Here is a 16,241-nt window from a genome sequence, read left to right as displayed (position 1 = left end):
TAACCCTAACCCCTAACCCTAACCCTAACCCCTAACCTAACCCTAACCCTAACCCCTAACCCTAACCCCTAACCCCTAACCCCTAACCCCTAACCTAACCCTAACCCTAACCCCTAACCCTAACCCTAACCCCTAACCCTAACCCTAACCCCTAACCCTAACCCCTAACCCCTAACCCTAACCCCTAACCCCTAACCCTAACCCTAACCCCTAACCCCTAACCCCTAACCCCTAACCCCTAACCCTAACCCCTAACCCTAACCCTAACCCCTAACCCCTAACCCCTAACCCCTAACCCTAACCCCTAACCCCTAACCCCTAACCCCTAACCCTAACCCCTAACCCCTAACCCTAACCCTAACCCCTAACCCCTAACCCCTAACCCCTAACCCCTAACCCCTAACCCCTAACCCTAACCCCTAACCCCTAACCCTAACCCTAACCCTAACCCCTAACCCTAACCTACCTAACCCTAACTAACCCTAACCCTAACCCCTAACCCTAACCCCTAACCCTAACCCTAACCCTAACCCCTAACCCCTAACCCCTAACCCTAACCCCTAACCCTAACCCCTAACCCCTAACCCTAACCCCTAACCCTAACCCCTAACCCCTAACCCCTAACCCTAACCCCTAACCCCTAACCCTAACCCTAACCCTAACCCCCCTAACCCTAACCCCTAACCCTAACCCTAACCCTAACCCCTAACCCTAACCCTAACCCCTAACCCTAACCCCTAACCCCTAACCCTAACCCTAACCCTAACCCCTAACCCTAACCCCTAACCCTAACCCTAACCCTAACCCCTAACCCCTAACCCTAACCCCTAACCCCTAACCCTAACCTAACCCTAACCCCTAACCCTAACCCCTAACCCTAACCCCTAACCCCTAACCCTAACCCCTAACCCCTAACCCCTAACCCTAACCCCTAACCCCTAACCCCTAACCCCTAACCCTAACCCCTAACCCCTAACCCCCTAACCCCTAACCCCTAACCCCTAACCCCTAACCCCTAACCCCTAACCCTAACCCCTAACCCCTAACCCCTAACCCCTAACCCCTAACCCCTAACCCCTAACCCCTAACCCCTAACCCTAACCCCTAACCCCTAACCCCTAACCCTAACCCTAACCCCTAACCCTAACCCCTAACCCCTAACCCCTAACCCCTAACCCCTAACCCCTAACCCCTAACCCCTAACCCCTAACCCCTAACCCCTAACCCCTAACCCCTAACCCCTAACCCCTAACCCTAACCCCTAACCCTAACCCCTAACCCCTAACCCCTAACCCTAACCCTAACCCTAACCCCTAACCCTAACCCTAACCCCTAACCCTAACCCCTAACCCCTAACCCCTAACCCCTAACCCTAACCCTAACCCTAACCCTAACCCTAACCCCTAACCCCTAACCCCTAACCCTAACCCTAACCCCTAACCCCTAACCCTAACCCCTAACCCCTAACCCCTAACCCTAACCCCTAACCCTAACCCCTAACCCTAACCCCTAACCCCTAACCCCTAACCCCTAACCCTAACCCCTAACCCTAACCCTAACCCTAACCCCTAACCCCAACCCCAACCCCCAACCCCCAACCCCTAACCCCTAACCCCTAACCCTTACCCCCAACCCCCAACCCCTAACCTATAACCCTACCCCTAACCCCTAACCTTCACTAACCCCCCTAACCCCCAACCCCTAACCCCCAAACCCATGAAACCCTTAACTCCTAAAACCCCCTAACCCCTAAACCCATAAAACCCTTAACTCCTAAAACCCCCTAACCCCTTACACCTAACCTAAGGTTAACCCCTGACTCCTAACCCAAACCCATAACTTGTGCTGTATGATGAATAATATTGGCAGATTAAGGTGAAATAACTAAAATAAATATACTTACATAATCTTCCCAACCAATATTCTGAAGTGTTAGTACTGTGATATCTACAAATATATTATAACACTCAATATAACGCCTTTTAAATATTCCCATACCTCTTGCAGTAATATAAATAATTAAAGCAGATTAAGACGGATTAAGTAATTGGAAAACTAAACAATTTTTTCGACCACGTTTTTGAGAAATTGGGTTGTGAGTAAAATGCATATGTACCACGTGTGGCATAACAGAGTTTACAATATGTTTATCAATAAGGGAGCAAAAATAACCAATACCGATTTTGTGAGGAATGGATTAAACAAAGGTAATATTATTATTAATTAACTCATCCAATGTTTACGACTCCCCATGCAGAACTTTCTCTAGCGGTTTATATTTTCTGTACATACAAACTGTAGAGGGCGTGCGTGAGCAATTAAACTAGAAAGTTGTTTTCAACTAAATCTTATGGTTAGATCAAACAAGCAAGTCATAATATTTAAACAGGTGATCACACAGAGGGTAAACAGATTAATTATGGGGACTTACAGAATTTTCCCAGCCAATTTTTGACTGATAATTTGGACAACCCATTAGTGACCACTGGGTTGGAGCAATTGCCGTTAAGTGTCTTGCCCAAGAACACATACACCCACAATGGTAGGAGCGACGAGCCTTGATTCCATTACCTCTGGGTTACAGGCAGGCGCGTTAACCACTATGCCACGGCCGCCGGTTTATGAAACTTCTTTATCCTTGCATGTCGGGACAACGACAGTCGTTATAACACGGGTGTTCTGTTTCATACACCTCGTGCCCGCTTATAAGTTACCACGTGTTTATGCAGACGACCTAACTCTACCACAGCGCCAATGGTAGCAAACCTGAAGCAACAAGTAACAAGTTTGTCAAATATATATACAACAAAATATATAAAATTACAAAACACAATTTTTTGAAACTTTTTTTTGTTTGTTGGAGCTGTTGTGAGTCACATTACGCCACCATGCGGTTTTCATTATTGCAATTCAGCGGTTAAAACAGTTGGCGTGCAAACTCCCCATGTATTGTTATTGTGCCACTAATACTAGGTGTTTGTGCAACGCTGTTGATTGAGGTTTAATTTTTAACTCGAGGTTATCGCGACGTCGCGCGCTGTTTGTAATTCAATCATTGCCTCGTCATAGAACTTCTCACGCACGTCACAAACGGCCATTGTGACGTATGAATAGAAACGCGCGAGTATTCGTTGAATTCTAATCGCGTGTTCGTTGCCATTAACAAAACAATGGAATTTAAGAATATAGGGAAGTTACGTCATAATGCAAGCATATAGGAATGTGACGTCATAATTGTCAGGTGTAAGAGTTGAATAAACGCGCAGCAGTTATGACAAGACAATGCCATGTGTTTGGCTGAGTAGACGTTTAGGCCTCGAGGGGGCGTTACTGTCACGTCACAGTAAAGAACAATTGTTGCGGAAACTATTCGTTCTAGTACCAGACGCTGCATTCTAGAAGTTTCATTGTTAGCTCACAGTTGCTTGCTTGTGTTATTGTTACGTCATATTCAGAATGAGCAAGATGGAAATGAAGTACACACGTGGGTAAGCGTCATCATAACGTCATAATGATCATTGTTTAACGCATGAATGGTTTCAGGAATTCGTTTAATAAACCGCGGTTAAGCGTTGAGGAAAAGACGGCGTTGCGTGAACGTCGTATGAGCAATTATGAAGGAACAACCGCTTCTATGCCGTTGTGTATTTTCAATCTTATGAATGCTATACTTGGTAGCGGCATATTGGGGTTGGCGAATGCTGTGAGAAATCTTGGCGTCGCATTGTTCTCGTAAGTTATCAAACATATTTATATACGTCACAAACCTGTATATGACGTCACAGCATAATGTTGGTTGCGGTATCTGGGCTCGCGTTCAACAGCATAAGGTTGTTGGTTGATATGTGCGACTATACCGGAAATTCGTCATACGAAGCGATTGGAAAAGCTGCGTTTGGAACTGGAGGCAAAATCGTTACAATCCTTAATATATTTATTCATACGTTGGGCGGTAAAGTTACATTTAATCAATAAAAACATTGAATTAATCTTCATATATTACAGCTATGTGTAGTTTCTTATTCATCGTTAAATATGAACTACCAGAAGTTATTCGAGTTATTGTTGGAGCTGACGAATGCGCTACGTAAGTATACGTCATAATACTAACAATGACGTCATAATACTTACCATGACATCATAACACTTATCATGACATCATAATACTTACCATGACGTCATAATACTTACTATATACAGAGATTGGTATTTAAACGGCGACATCTTGATGATAATGGTTACAGTAATTATCATAATGCCCCTCGCTGCAGCGCGTAACATTGGATTTCTGGGCTACACCAGCGGTTTCGCGATGCTCTGTATGATATTCTTCACTTGCGTCGTAAGTTATTGTTACGTTGAAACAACATAGTGATGTCACAATGCCATTTTTTAGATTGTGGCTGAAAAATTTATAATTCCTTGTCCAATCAGAGTGAATGAAACAATGGTCGATACAAACGTCACACAACCAACTATTATCGGTGAGTTCATTATACCTTCATAAAACAAATCAACGTACATCCGCATTATCCAATAATTGTTTTCACATCACAGAAACATATTCAAACGTCACACATTCAAATGATGACGTAATAACCGAGGTTTGTCATTCGAGAACCTCGGATATTTTTGTTGAATTCGAGGAAGGCTTGCGATCCCAAACCTGTGACGTCAAAGTTGTGACGTGGAACAATAAGGTCAGAGGTGAAATGTGTTAAATATGACGTAATAAACCCATTATCCACAGAGCGCTTACGCGATGCCGACAATGGTATTCGCGTTCCAGTGTCACGCATCAGTATTACCAATATACACTGAACTAACCAACCCCACCAAAGGAAGAATGCTCAGAGTTGCAGCAATTTCCATCATAAATGTTTTTCTTCTTTATTTTCTCGCTGCTGTGTTCGGATATCTTACATTCTATAGTGAGTAACACTGACACCTAGCGGTTTCTATTTATAACCAACTCATCCACCAACAGGCGCTGTAGGACCAGAACTACTTCTTATGTACAGCGCTTATGACCCAACAAACGTCATTATTCTAATATCAAGGATAATGGTTCTTATTTGCGTCATATTCTCCACGCCATTGTTGCATTATCCGGTAATAATGACGTCACAATCGTAATTATGACGTAACAACAACGTATAACACGTTTCAGGCAAGGAAGTCAATTGTCATGCTATTGTTCGAGAACAAACCATTTTCATGGATACGTCACATCGTCATAATGCTCATTATTCTCACAACAAGTAACCTATTATATCATTTATGACGTCATAATAACCCCGATTGTTTGCAGCGAACATACTGGTGATTTTTGTCCCGACGATTCGTGAAGTGTTCGGGTTTGCTGGCGCCACGTGCGCTTCCATGTTGGTGATTATACTCCCTTCGCTGTTCTATCTCCGTATCGGACCAGGCCATCTCCTCTCAACCAAGAAAATAATAGTAACTATATAGGGGTTTCCCCATGTATGATACTAACCCTTTATCTCCCTCTAGTGCCTGGTGTTGGTGGTTATCGGAGTCGGCTTTATGATTCTAAGCATGGCCCTCATAATAGCTGGATGGATTGCGCAATCCACTTCGTAGATTTAATTTACAACGATTATGGTGTAATAATAAACTCCACAGTGATGTTGATTGTTACGTAACAAATAAATAAAGAACAAACAAAGAACATTGTTACATATCAATGTCGTGTCCGAGTCGTTCAATCTCGCCCACCATAAAATCAATGTCGTCGTAATTAACAGCGCAATTGCTAATGACACACCGGAAGAAGTTGACCTTTGACCCCAAGGGTTGATAGCCAATCATAATCGAGCCTCGTTCCATCATTCGGGATTTAATTATCGGGGCTACCTGTGATGTCATAATGTGAAGCAACATATAACCTTATTATGACAATTGACTTACTTTTCCAAGTTTTTCATTTTTGATCACTTCGTCGCAAATATTTCGAATAGATGGAGGGTAATACCAGAAACATACGTTCGAATATTCCGGCTGAAACATGGAAATATTATAAAACAAACATGAAAACAACATAAAAATAATATTACCTCCTGGAACACAAGTTGAAATCCTGGAGTTTTCTTGATTTTTCGAACCAAATATCTAAAAATAAATTATTGTTTATGACATCACAATAACGTTGTGACATCACAATAATGGTATGACATCACAATACCTTGCAAGCTCTATGCATCTTTCAACATGATGACAAAACCCTTTGTCTCCCTACAATACAGCCATTATTACATAATAATTTCATTATGACATCACAATCACCTTTGCTCTCCATGACAACCATAATTTAAAAACGTCAACATGTCGACCACATTGGATTGTTTTGTCACCAGTATCATATGTGATGTCATAATGCTTATCTTGTTGAAACAAATAATCAGCTCGCATGTTGTTACAGGATTCTAGAAGCCTCTGGAATAAACATGATAATGACATCACAATACCTTATGTTTCGTGATAATGACATCACAATACCTTATGTTTTGTAATAATGACATCACAATACCTTATGTTTTGTAATAATGACATCACAATACCTTATGTTTTGTCAAAAACATCGAACATTGCAAGACGACCCCAACCATCTTATGGGGGTTCCACGTCACCGAATCCGACATTTCAATTCCTGCCACTAGGTGTCGATGTTTCTGTGACATCATAACTGCTCCTCCCCAGGCAGCCTTTATAACAATGATGTCACAATGGTTGAACAATGAGCATTATTAACTTACATCCACATGAAGCCAGATCTTATATTTCTTACAAACTTCTGATATTTTTACAATTTCATCAAAAGCTCCTCGAACAGTGGTTCCCGCCGTGGCCGTTACATAAAAAGGAACTTTACCATCCAACTTTGATTGGAGGATCTTTAATTCAAGATCTTCCGGTTTCATATGCCCTCTGTGATGTCATAATGTAAACAATTTTAGGGTTATGACATCACAAACATGATTATGACATCACCTTTCATCTACTTCAATGTCGATACAATTGTTCAAACCAATCCCGAGAATCGCTGCTGGTCGTTTGTTGGAATAATGTGCCTGGAATATTAATGTTACAAATTTGATGTAGTAGTTCACACAATCTAATATATTGTATATAAACTCCAACCCATGTTACCATACCATGTTACCATATATATACCAACACCCATGTTATCATATATATACCAACACCCATGTTATCATATATATACCAACACCCATGTTATCATATATATACCAACACCCATGTTATCATATATCTACCAACACCCATGTTATCATATATATACCAACACCCATGTTATCATATATATACCAACACCCATGTTACCATATATATACCAACACCCATGTTACCATATATATACCAACACCCATGCTATCATATATATACCAACACCCATGTTATCATATATCTACCAACACTCATGTTACCATATATATATACCAACACCCATGCTACAATATATGTACCAACACCCATGTTATCATAAATATACCAACACCCATGTTATCATATATATACCAACACCCATGCTATCATATATATACCAACACCCATGCTATCATATATATACCAACACCCATGCTACCTACACATAAGAACAGAACAACTCACATGCTTAGATTGAAACATGACTAATTGTGGAAATCCTCGCAAGCCGCTATGTTTGACATCCGGCATTATTTTATGGCGTGCCAACATCACAGAATATAGATTGTTGATTGAACCACCTGTAATGTTGTTTCTATAGATGAAATCATCATTATATTATTTCTATATAAATCATCGCTACCTGGTGAAAATATTCCGTCTATGTTTTCCCATCCAATTATTTTCATCATGCGTTTAATAATCACGTCTTCCATTAAAATAAACACAGGAGCTATTTCAAATGTGAACCTTTATCGATGCAACAAACAGTTATATTATGACATCACACTTACATTATGACATCACACTTACATATTAGTGTTAGCCGTCGACGTCACCCAATCAGCAGCGAGCGAAACAATGTCAAGTCCGCTGCTTAGTTGGTTGAAAAATCGAGGGTGGCCTATAGAAATAATATATAAATAATAGAAACAATATATTAGCAAATATATTCACCGTACCAGTTTTAACCCCATACTTTAAAGTGTCTCTACAATCCACCAGTATTTGTTCCAATGACTCGGCTTCACCATTTATATTCAATGAAAATCCTTAAAAAACAACAATCACCACCATATTATGACATCACAACCCACCATTATTACCTTCAATCCCCTCCAACAACTGATGTGGATGGTGAAAATCAAGAATCTTACATTTTCGGTCAAAACTTTTCGAAATATATTTTAAAAGTATTTCGAAAATTTCTTTTAAGAAAAGTTGAGTTTTTTCATCAGATTTTCCAAAAGGAAGTAAATCTGGACCAAACATATTAATTATCATTATGTCATATTGGACTTTATGACGTGATATTTCACCTGCCGAAGAAGAGTTTTCAAAATCTCCATTGTTCATGGAATAATCATCATTGTTTGGTTCAACTGAAAACAATCAAAATTAACAATCCATCATTATTACGTTATAAACAAACCTTTAATAAGCCCGACACTCGAACTTCGGAACCTCCAAGCCGATTGTTTCTGCATCTTCGCGAATAATATGCATTGTTACGTATATCATCTTATATAGAGGAGGCAGAAAAAAGGCAATTTTCCGCTAAGACAAGCTTTATTACGCATGAATTAGTCGCATTGTGGGTTAATTGCGAATCCATGTCCGAATAATAAATACCGCCTCTCATGGGAACATATTCATTTGGATTTTGCCGCGTGCCAATAAATTATTCATTTAAATGACAAAAAATACAATTCTAAAATCAACAATAGCTCTTTACCAGTAGTTCTGTTACGTCAAAGTACCCATTAGCTAATAAATAATCTTCCATTATTATCGATTGTTTTAAAGACAATCGCTAACTAGAATCATCAATCACGTTTATGACGTAACAATCAATTGTCAGTGCGAAATATGGTAGCGGTTTCAACATAGATATCTTAATAATAAACACATGTTTAAACATCTATGTTGCCATGACATTTACGTCATATTTTAGAATCCATTTTGTTGTGACGTGACGTCATATTAACATTCTGGAATACGACGTTCATGGGAAATACCCTGATTCGATACAATGGATTTAAAGGTAAAAAAAGTTGAGTATTTCACAAAGATTTTAAACTAACTCAATATTTTCCAGGATTTGTTAAAATGCGAAATCTGCGGCGAATGTTTCAAGGATCCCGTAATGTTGGTGCCATGTTCGCATCAGAGTCGTATAAACACCGAGTAGTCCAACTGCCGTCTATGTGTGTCCAAAATAGAGCTAAAGTGGTGACTTTGACAAAGGGTTTAAACGAACTTGTTAAGTTTTGTTTGTGTTTTCCTATTGTGGGAAGGTATAAAACAGCTTCTATTTACCTTACCAAACATTTTTTAGAAAAAATGTATAAATTTAGCCGCATTAAATGACTAAAATGTCGCAAATCAACCGCTTCTAATTCTAATTTTTGACTTTTTTTGAAACAAAAAACAAATAACACATGTTTTTTACATTTTTCAACCTTTAAATTTGTTTTTAGGCCCAAGTTTTTTTGTAATTTACCGAAAAACATACATTTTCCCTATACCTACTGTGTTATTTTGGACCCAAATAGCCGTTCAATTTGTGTTTTACGTAACAATGGGTTGGACTACTCGGTATTTCTATGGCTCTGGTTCGCATAATTGTGAGTATTTATGTTTAATCTTTAAACGCACATTTCAATATCTTTGTTTTAGTTTGTTCATCATGCATTGAACGCAACGATCGACAATCGTGTGTGATTTGTAAGAAGGTAAATATATAAAACAAATGAAAAAACAATAAAAATAAGATTTGTTGCAGAAATATTCTTCATCTCAAATTGTACCAAACATAATTATTCAACAATTTATCAAATGTTTACAAAATAAAAGGTAAAACTTCAAATAATCATCCTATCTTAAAATAAATCTTTGCATTTTAAACTTATGCTGTTCCAGACCAACGCACCAAATCAACCCCAGCCAAGTTAATTTAGAGAAAAAATACAAAGAAATAATTTCTGAAGCACAAACTTCAGTTCATAGTATTGACTTGTTTATGGGGCATTGTGATGTCATACAACCTGTTGTGACATGTAAATATAGTCCGGGGAGAAAAAGTATGTAACAATTAAGTTAACAATGAGCATTGTTTGATATTAATTCACGACAGAAGTTTTATGTCCCTCGTGTGAAAGTTTTGTCGCAAAGAATCAAATTAATTTTCACCTCGATTCGTGTCTTGCAAGAGAAGAAAAAAGAGAATGTTTAAGGAAAAAACAAAGAAAGTAAATTAGGAATACTTGGTTAAAAGTTTTGTTTAATGTTTTTTATATTTAGTAAAATTTCCACCAAGCATAATTCATCACGTGACCTGGTTTCGACCAATGAGATTGCTGACGAACACTCAATGCCAAAGGAAAAAGGTTAAACTTTATAAATTATCATTAAATTGAAATTAAACTCTCAATTACAGCAGATAAAACAAACTTGGACCTAATGCTTAAAGACGACAGCCAAGCAGATGAAATAAAACAATTTATTGATGCAACATTTTCTTAATAAACGATTTGAATGATTTTACCGTGTTCGCCAAACATTATCCAGTGTTCGAAGCAACTGAATTCCAGCGAGAAAAGAAACAAAATTATGCAAAGTTTTTCGATATTTATCATCGCGTCTAACAAGAACAACAGGAGAGGAATTTGTTAAATTTTGAACATTTAGTTTCGATAATTCTCGACTATTAACAGTCACTTGATATTTGCAGCATGGGTCAAACTGCCATGATATCCCGTATAATGCTGTACAAGCTACACTCAGTACAGCAGTTGGAATGCCAACGATTAGTTCAAGGTCCACCGGGGTCTCGGGAAACACACGGGGTAACACAAGGGATAATAATCCAGATATTACGGATGTTTTATGAAGACAGTTGCCAACTCTAACCCAACGGGATGTCTCTTCCCCTGCACAATAACTTGATCATTGTTTGTTTAAATAAAATAACAAAAACAAACCTAGTTTTGTCGGCTCAATGACGATGTAATCTACTTTTGCCTCCAATGCACATTCAAGTTCGTATTCAAACTTTTCTTGGGGATTTCCTTCGTTATAAATCTCGCGAATAACTCTCGTTGTTTCAACCAAATCCATTTAATTCAAAACAAAATAAATCACATTTTACTATCAGGTCTTGAATCTCGAAATCTAAGACCAAAATTATTTCATGTGTGTAGTACATGATCTAAACACCATGTAAGCTGCTTGTATGCAACTTTATTTATGAACCATATTAATCCATTTCACAAGAACAACCTTTATTTTACATTATGACTAATTGTCTATACAAACAAGCAGAGCCAAAGTATATTGCATTCACCACATTAATCAATGAGATTCCCTATGTTTGACAACTATGAGTGTAACTGTATTTTAACAATGTCACCCCAGCTTTTACCCTGCTGTTAGGTGTCTATACAAACAAGCAGAGCCAAAGTATATTGCATTCACCACATTAATCAATGAGGTTTCCTATGTTTGACAACTATGAGTGTAACTGTATTTTAACAATGTCACCCCAGCTTTTACCCTGCTGTTAGGTGTCTATACAAACAAGCAGAGCCAAAGTATATTGCATTCACCACATTAATCAATGAGGTTCCCTATGTTTGACAACTATGAGTGTAACTGTATTTTAACAATGTCACCCCAGCTTTTACCCTGCTGTTAGGTGTCTATACAAACAAGCAGAGCCAAAGTATATTGCATTCACCACATTAATCAATGAGGTTCCCTATGTTTGACAACTATGAGTGTAACTGTATTTTAACAATGTCACCCTAGGTTTCACCCTGCTGTTAGGTGTCTATACAAACAAGCAGAGCCAAAGTATATTGCATTCACCACATTAATCAATGAGATTCCCTATGTTTGACAACTATGAGTGTAACTGTATTTTAACAATGTCACCCCAGCTTTTACCCTGCTGTTAGGTGTCTATACAAACAAGCAGAGCCAAAGTATATTGCATTCACCACATTAATCAATGAGGTTTCCTATGTTTGACAACTATGAGTGTAACTGTATTTTAACAATGTCACCCCAGCTTTTACCCTGCTGTTAGGTGTCTATACAAACAAGCAGAGCCAAAGTATATTGCATTCACCACATTAATCAATGAGGTTCCCTATGTTTGACAACTATGAGTGTAACTGTATTTTAACAATGTCACCCCAGCTTTTACCCTGCTGTTAGGTGTCTATACAAACAAGCAGAGCCAAAGTATATTGCATTCACCACATTAATCAATGAGGTTCCCTATGTTTGACAACTATGAGTGTAACTGTATTTTAACAATGTCACCCCAGGTTTTACTCTGCTGTTAGGTGTCTATACAAACAAGCAGAGCCAAAGCATATTGCATTCACCACATTAATCAATGAGGTTCCCTATGTTTGACAACTATGAGTGTAACTGTATTTTAACAATGTCACTCCAGCTTTTACCCTGCTGTTAGGTGTCTATACAAACAAGCAGAGCCAAAGTATATTGCATTCACCACATTAATCAATGAGGTTCCCTATGTTTGACAACTATGAGTGTAACTGTATTTTAACAATGTCACCCCAGGTTTCACCCTGCTGCTAGGTGTCTATACAAACAAGCAGAGCCAAAGTATATTGCATTCACCACATTAATCAATGAGGTTCCCTATGTTTGACAACTATGAGTGTAACTGTATTTTAACAATGTCACCCTAGGTTTCACCCTGCTGTTAGGTGTCTATACAAACAAGCAGAGCCAAAGCATATTGCATTCACCACATTAATCAATGAGGTTCCCTATGTTTGACAACTATGAGTGTAACTGTATTTTAACAATGTCACTCCAGCTTTTACCCTGCTGTTAGGTGTCTATACAAACAAGCAGAGCCAAAGCATATTGCATTCACCACATTAATCAATGAGGTTCCCTATGTTTGACAACTATGAGTGTAACTGTATTTTAACAATGTCACTCCAGCTTTTACACTGCTGTTAGGTGTCTATACAAACAAGCAGAGCCAAAGTATATTGCATTCACCACATTAATCAATGAGGTTCCCTATGTTTGACAACTATGAGTGTAACTGTATTTTAACAATGTCACCCCAGCTTTTACCCTGCTGTTAGGTGTCTATACAAACAAGCAGAGCCAAAGTATATTGCATTCACCACATTAATCAATGAGGTTTCCTATGTTTGACAACTATGAGTGTAACTGTATTTTAACAATGTCACCCCAGCTTTTACCCTGCTGTTAGGTGTCTATACAAACAAGCAGAGCCAAAGTATATTGCATTTACCACATTAATCAATGAGGTTCCCTATGTTTGACAACTATGGCAGTCGGCAAATTAAAAATTTAGAGTTACAAACTTTGGTATAAATATATCAAGTCTAACACCTTTTACGTAATTCAAAATAATAAATGGGCGAATGTACCGTCGATTACGATTACTACGAATCTTACAATTAATGTTATTTCCGATCGTTTAAACATGAAATCCAACAATAGCCACCACACATGTCTGGTTAACTTATTCTAAGTTTATTTAGAAAGTAAATTTTATAAACAAAACTGGTTGTTAGGGCAAACCTGACCCACCGAACAACATTCGTTTCTTTCTCCACTAAACACAAACTTAACCCCTGAATGACAAAGCTTAGATCAATTATTTCGTCCCCGAAACAATGGTGACACTCAACCAGAGCCATAGAAATACCGACTAGTCCAACCCATTGTTACGTATAGAGGTGTCCACGAGCCGGAGTCGGACTCCTACAGGAGCCGGACTCCGGCTACATTTGGCCTAGCCGGAGCGGAGCCGGAGTCGTAAAAAATTAAAATAAACAGGAGCCGGAGCGGAGCCGGAGTCGGGTTTAAATATGCCTTCTTAACGGAATTTCATACATACACAGTAAATTTTGCTAAATTTCCTTAATCTCATGGGATTTAAACTGGCTGAGACTTTATTGTTCAATTCCTTCAGGGAATTGTGACGAAACTTATCTCATTGTTACGCTGGGCATGGGAGTAGAATGACCATTAAGGCCTCATTAAGCGCTGTCTGTCATTTAAAGATTTTACTGTATTTTAAAAAAGCAGAACAGGATAGTAAAGTAGGAGTTTCGAGCAGAAGTTATTATTCGCAAAATGGATAACCAGCGAGTTGAGATTTTAAAGTTATACGAAGCCAATAAATTAGTAGAAAGAAAATGCGACAGCCGGAGAAGTGAAGTTTGGGCATTTAGTTTTTGTGGGAATACTGTTTCCAAAAAGAGGTCCCAATTATCTGCTTCTTCACTAGATTCACTTATTGTTTAAACAGTGCAGAAAACAATTAATTTTTAAGTTTTATAATTGTTATTTTTAAAATGCCACACTTTTATTATAAATGTTCTTTTAATACTGTTGTTACTTGTGTTTTATAAAGTTTACTGTTGTTACTTGTGTTCAAATAAATCTGAATTTATGTACATAATGTACCAGACTTGTGTTTTCATAACATAGTTTTGCATTAAATAAACAAACAATTTTTTTTCGGAGCAGGAGCGGAGTCGGATTTGATTTTTAAAAAAAATTTCGGAGCAGGAGCGGAGTCGGAGTCAAAAGTTTCGGAGTCGGATTGGAGCAGGAGTCCAAAATTTCTGACTCCGGACACCTCTAGTTACGTAAAACACAAATTGAACGGCAATTTGGGTCCAAAATAACACAGTAGGTATAGGGAAAATGTATGTTTTTCGGTAAATTACAGAAAAACTTGGACCTAAAAACAAATTTAAAGGTTGAAAAATGTAAAAAAACATGTGTTATTTGTTTTCTGTGTCAAAAAAGTCAAAAATTAGAATTGGTAGCGGTGCACTCAACAACAGAGTCGTATAAACACCGAGTAGTCCAACTGCCGTCTATGTGTGTCCAAAATAGAGCAAAAGTAGTGACTTTGGCAATGGGTTTAAACGAACTTGTTAAGTTTTGTTTGTGTTTTCCTATTGTGGAAAGGTGTAAAACAGCTTCTATTTACCTTACCAAACATTTTTTAGAAAAAAAGTATAAATTTAGCCGCATTAAATGACTAAAATGTCGCAAATTAACCGCTTCTAATTTTAATTTTTGACTTTTTTTGACACAGAAAACAAATAACACATATTTTTTACATTTTTCAACCTTTAAATTTGTTTTTAGGCCCAAGTTTTTCTGTAATTTACCGAAAAACATACATTTTTCCTATACCTACTGTGTTATTTTGGACCCAAATTGCCGTTCAATTTGTGTTTTACGTAACAATGGGTTGGACTACTCGGTGTTTATACGACTCTGCTCAACAACTGCCATCCACAGAAATAAAAAAGAATATAACGCACAACTTCCCAAAACCGTGATATATTCTTTTTTCTATTCACGTGACCGCCAACTCCGTCCCCATTTCGCTTGGTCTCCATTGTAAAAGATAGGCGCATAGTAGTTTTAGGAGGTTTTAGCTGTTTATTTTAAAAACTACACTAACCACTTAAGTTTATTAGGCCAGTTTAGTTTTTGGTAGGTTAACGCTTACAGTTTACCACTTGTTTTAGAAATTTAATTATTTAATAAATTTAATTGAAAACTTCAAACAAACGGTTTATTAGGAATATATATATACTAGAAAATAGTTGTTTTACAATATAACTTTAAATTAAGTCAAAAAACGAATAACTACCTAAAACGCCCTCGATTCCATTGACTACAATGGTAAACGGGAACGACCCGCGAAAGAGAGAGAGTATATCATGCTGTCTCCTTTCTCGACATTGGAGATGCGCGTTCTAATCTTTTTTATTTCTGTGATCTCTAATGTCGTTTAAAGAGAGAGCATGATATACTCTCTCATTTTCACGACTTGTTCCCGTTTACTATAGTAGTCAATGGAAGCCAGGGCGTTTTATGTAGTTTTTCTTCCGTTTTTTGACTTAATTTAAGTTTATAGGGAAAAATAAATATTTCCAAACATATATATATGTCTATCAAACCGTTTGTTTGGGCGTTTCCAATTTATAGAATAATTAATT

The 16,241-nt window shown here is 37.9% G+C and overlaps 4 protein-coding genes across 5 annotated transcripts; 2 read left to right on the top strand and 2 right to left on the bottom strand.

Annotated features, from left to right (window-relative positions):
* The first annotated feature begins 3,003 nt into the window (after window positions 1-3,003).
* Window positions 3,004-5,694, top strand: LOC149734569 (putative sodium-coupled neutral amino acid transporter 6). Its single transcript, XM_089880547.1, has 12 exons — window positions 3,004-3,488; window positions 3,544-3,732; window positions 3,786-3,952; window positions 4,006-4,087; window positions 4,201-4,342; window positions 4,397-4,484; window positions 4,558-4,700; window positions 4,751-4,931; window positions 4,988-5,112; window positions 5,171-5,261; window positions 5,312-5,460; window positions 5,515-5,694. The coding sequence occupies exons 1-12, from the start codon at window positions 3,457-3,459 to the stop codon at window positions 5,602-5,604; spliced, it is 1,479 nt and encodes a 492-aa protein (XP_089736673.1). The 5' UTR covers window positions 3,004-3,456; the 3' UTR covers window positions 5,605-5,694.
* On the bottom strand, window positions 5,585-8,945 carry LOC149734568 (glutamate decarboxylase 1-like). The gene is made up of 15 exons (XM_089880541.1): window positions 8,621-8,945; window positions 8,508-8,570; window positions 8,295-8,447; window positions 8,151-8,240; window positions 8,002-8,092; window positions 7,832-7,938; window positions 7,654-7,769; window positions 7,012-7,091; window positions 6,777-6,948; window positions 6,582-6,725; window positions 6,307-6,456; window positions 6,206-6,255; window positions 6,078-6,132; window positions 5,932-6,021; window positions 5,585-5,877 (listed from the first exon to the last, which is right to left on the bottom strand). Exons 1-15 carry the CDS (start codon window positions 8,673-8,675, stop codon window positions 5,698-5,700), a joined length of 1,596 nt encoding a protein of 531 aa, XP_089736667.1. The 5' UTR covers window positions 8,676-8,945; the 3' UTR covers window positions 5,585-5,697.
* A 153-nt stretch (window positions 8,946-9,098) lies between these two features.
* LOC149734567 (uncharacterized) lies at window positions 9,099-10,734 on the top strand. 2 transcript variants are annotated; one of them, XM_089880575.1, is made up of 8 exons: window positions 9,099-9,232; window positions 9,287-9,815; window positions 9,868-9,923; window positions 9,974-10,044; window positions 10,111-10,271; window positions 10,325-10,439; window positions 10,492-10,577; window positions 10,631-10,734. In XM_089880575.1, the coding sequence occupies exons 2-8, from the start codon at window positions 9,770-9,772 to the stop codon at window positions 10,711-10,713; spliced, it is 618 nt and encodes a 205-aa protein (XP_089736701.1). In that variant the 5' UTR covers window positions 9,099-9,232; window positions 9,287-9,769; the 3' UTR covers window positions 10,714-10,734. The 2 variants fall into 2 exon arrangements, with proteins under 2 accessions (XP_089736701.1, XP_089736700.1); XM_089880574.1 differs by having other exon boundaries at window positions 10,628-10,734.
* Window positions 10,677-11,602, bottom strand: LOC149734566 (transmembrane protein 11, mitochondrial-like). The gene is made up of 2 exons (XM_089880582.1): window positions 11,172-11,602; window positions 10,677-11,120 (listed from the first exon to the last, which is right to left on the bottom strand). Exons 1-2 carry the CDS (start codon window positions 11,305-11,307, stop codon window positions 10,732-10,734), a joined length of 525 nt encoding a protein of 174 aa, XP_089736708.1. The 5' UTR covers window positions 11,308-11,602; the 3' UTR covers window positions 10,677-10,731.
* Between the last annotated feature and the right edge of the window lie 4,639 nt (window positions 11,603-16,241).

This window comes from Ciona robusta, chromosome 7, assembly GCF_009617815.1.
Source record: "Ciona robusta chromosome 7, ASM961781v2".
NCBI classification, from domain to species: domain Eukaryota; kingdom Metazoa; phylum Chordata; class Ascidiacea; order Phlebobranchia; family Cionidae; genus Ciona; species Ciona robusta.
The sequence above is the reverse complement of the archived record's forward strand: the minus strand, read 5'-3'. Positions and strand labels throughout refer to the sequence as shown.

Coding starts and splice junctions, on each gene's coding strand:
- LOC149734568 (XM_089880541.1), bottom strand. CDS start 8,675: ATGCAGAAACAATCGGCTTGGAGGTTCCGAAGTTCGAGTGTCGGGCTT. Junction 8,448..8,507: donor TGAAAACTCTTCTTCGGCAG/GTGAAATATCAC, acceptor TGTTTGGTCCAG/ATTTACTTCCTTTTGGAAAA. Junction 6,457..6,581: donor TGTTTTTGACAAAACATAAG/GTATTGTGATGT, acceptor TGTTTATTCCAG/AGGCTTCTAGAATCCTGTAA.
- LOC149734569 (XM_089880547.1), top strand. CDS start 3,457: ATGAGCAAGATGGAAATGAAGTACACACGTGG. Junction 4,485..4,557: donor CACACAACCAACTATTATCG/GTGAGTTCATTA, acceptor TTCACATCACAG/AAACATATTCAAACGTCACA. Junction 4,701..4,750: donor TTGTGACGTGGAACAATAAG/GTCAGAGGTGAA, acceptor CATTATCCACAG/AGCGCTTACGCGATGCCGAC.
- LOC149734567 (XM_089880574.1), top strand. CDS start 9,770: ATGGGTTGGACTACTCGGTATTTCTATGGCTCTGGTTCGCATAATT. Junction 9,816..9,867: donor TGGCTCTGGTTCGCATAATT/GTGAGTATTTAT, acceptor TCTTTGTTTTAG/TTTGTTCATCATGCATTGAA. Junction 10,272..10,324: donor ATATAGTCCGGGGAGAAAAA/GTATGTAACAAT, acceptor AATTCACGACAG/AAGTTTTATGTCCCTCGTGT.
- LOC149734566 (XM_089880582.1), bottom strand. CDS start 11,307: ATGGATTTGGTTGAAACAACGAGAGTTATTCGCGAGATTTATAACGAA. Junction 11,121..11,171: donor CATTGAGCCGACAAAACTAG/GTTTGTTTTTGT, acceptor GTTATTGTGCAG/GGGAAGAGACATCCCGTTGG.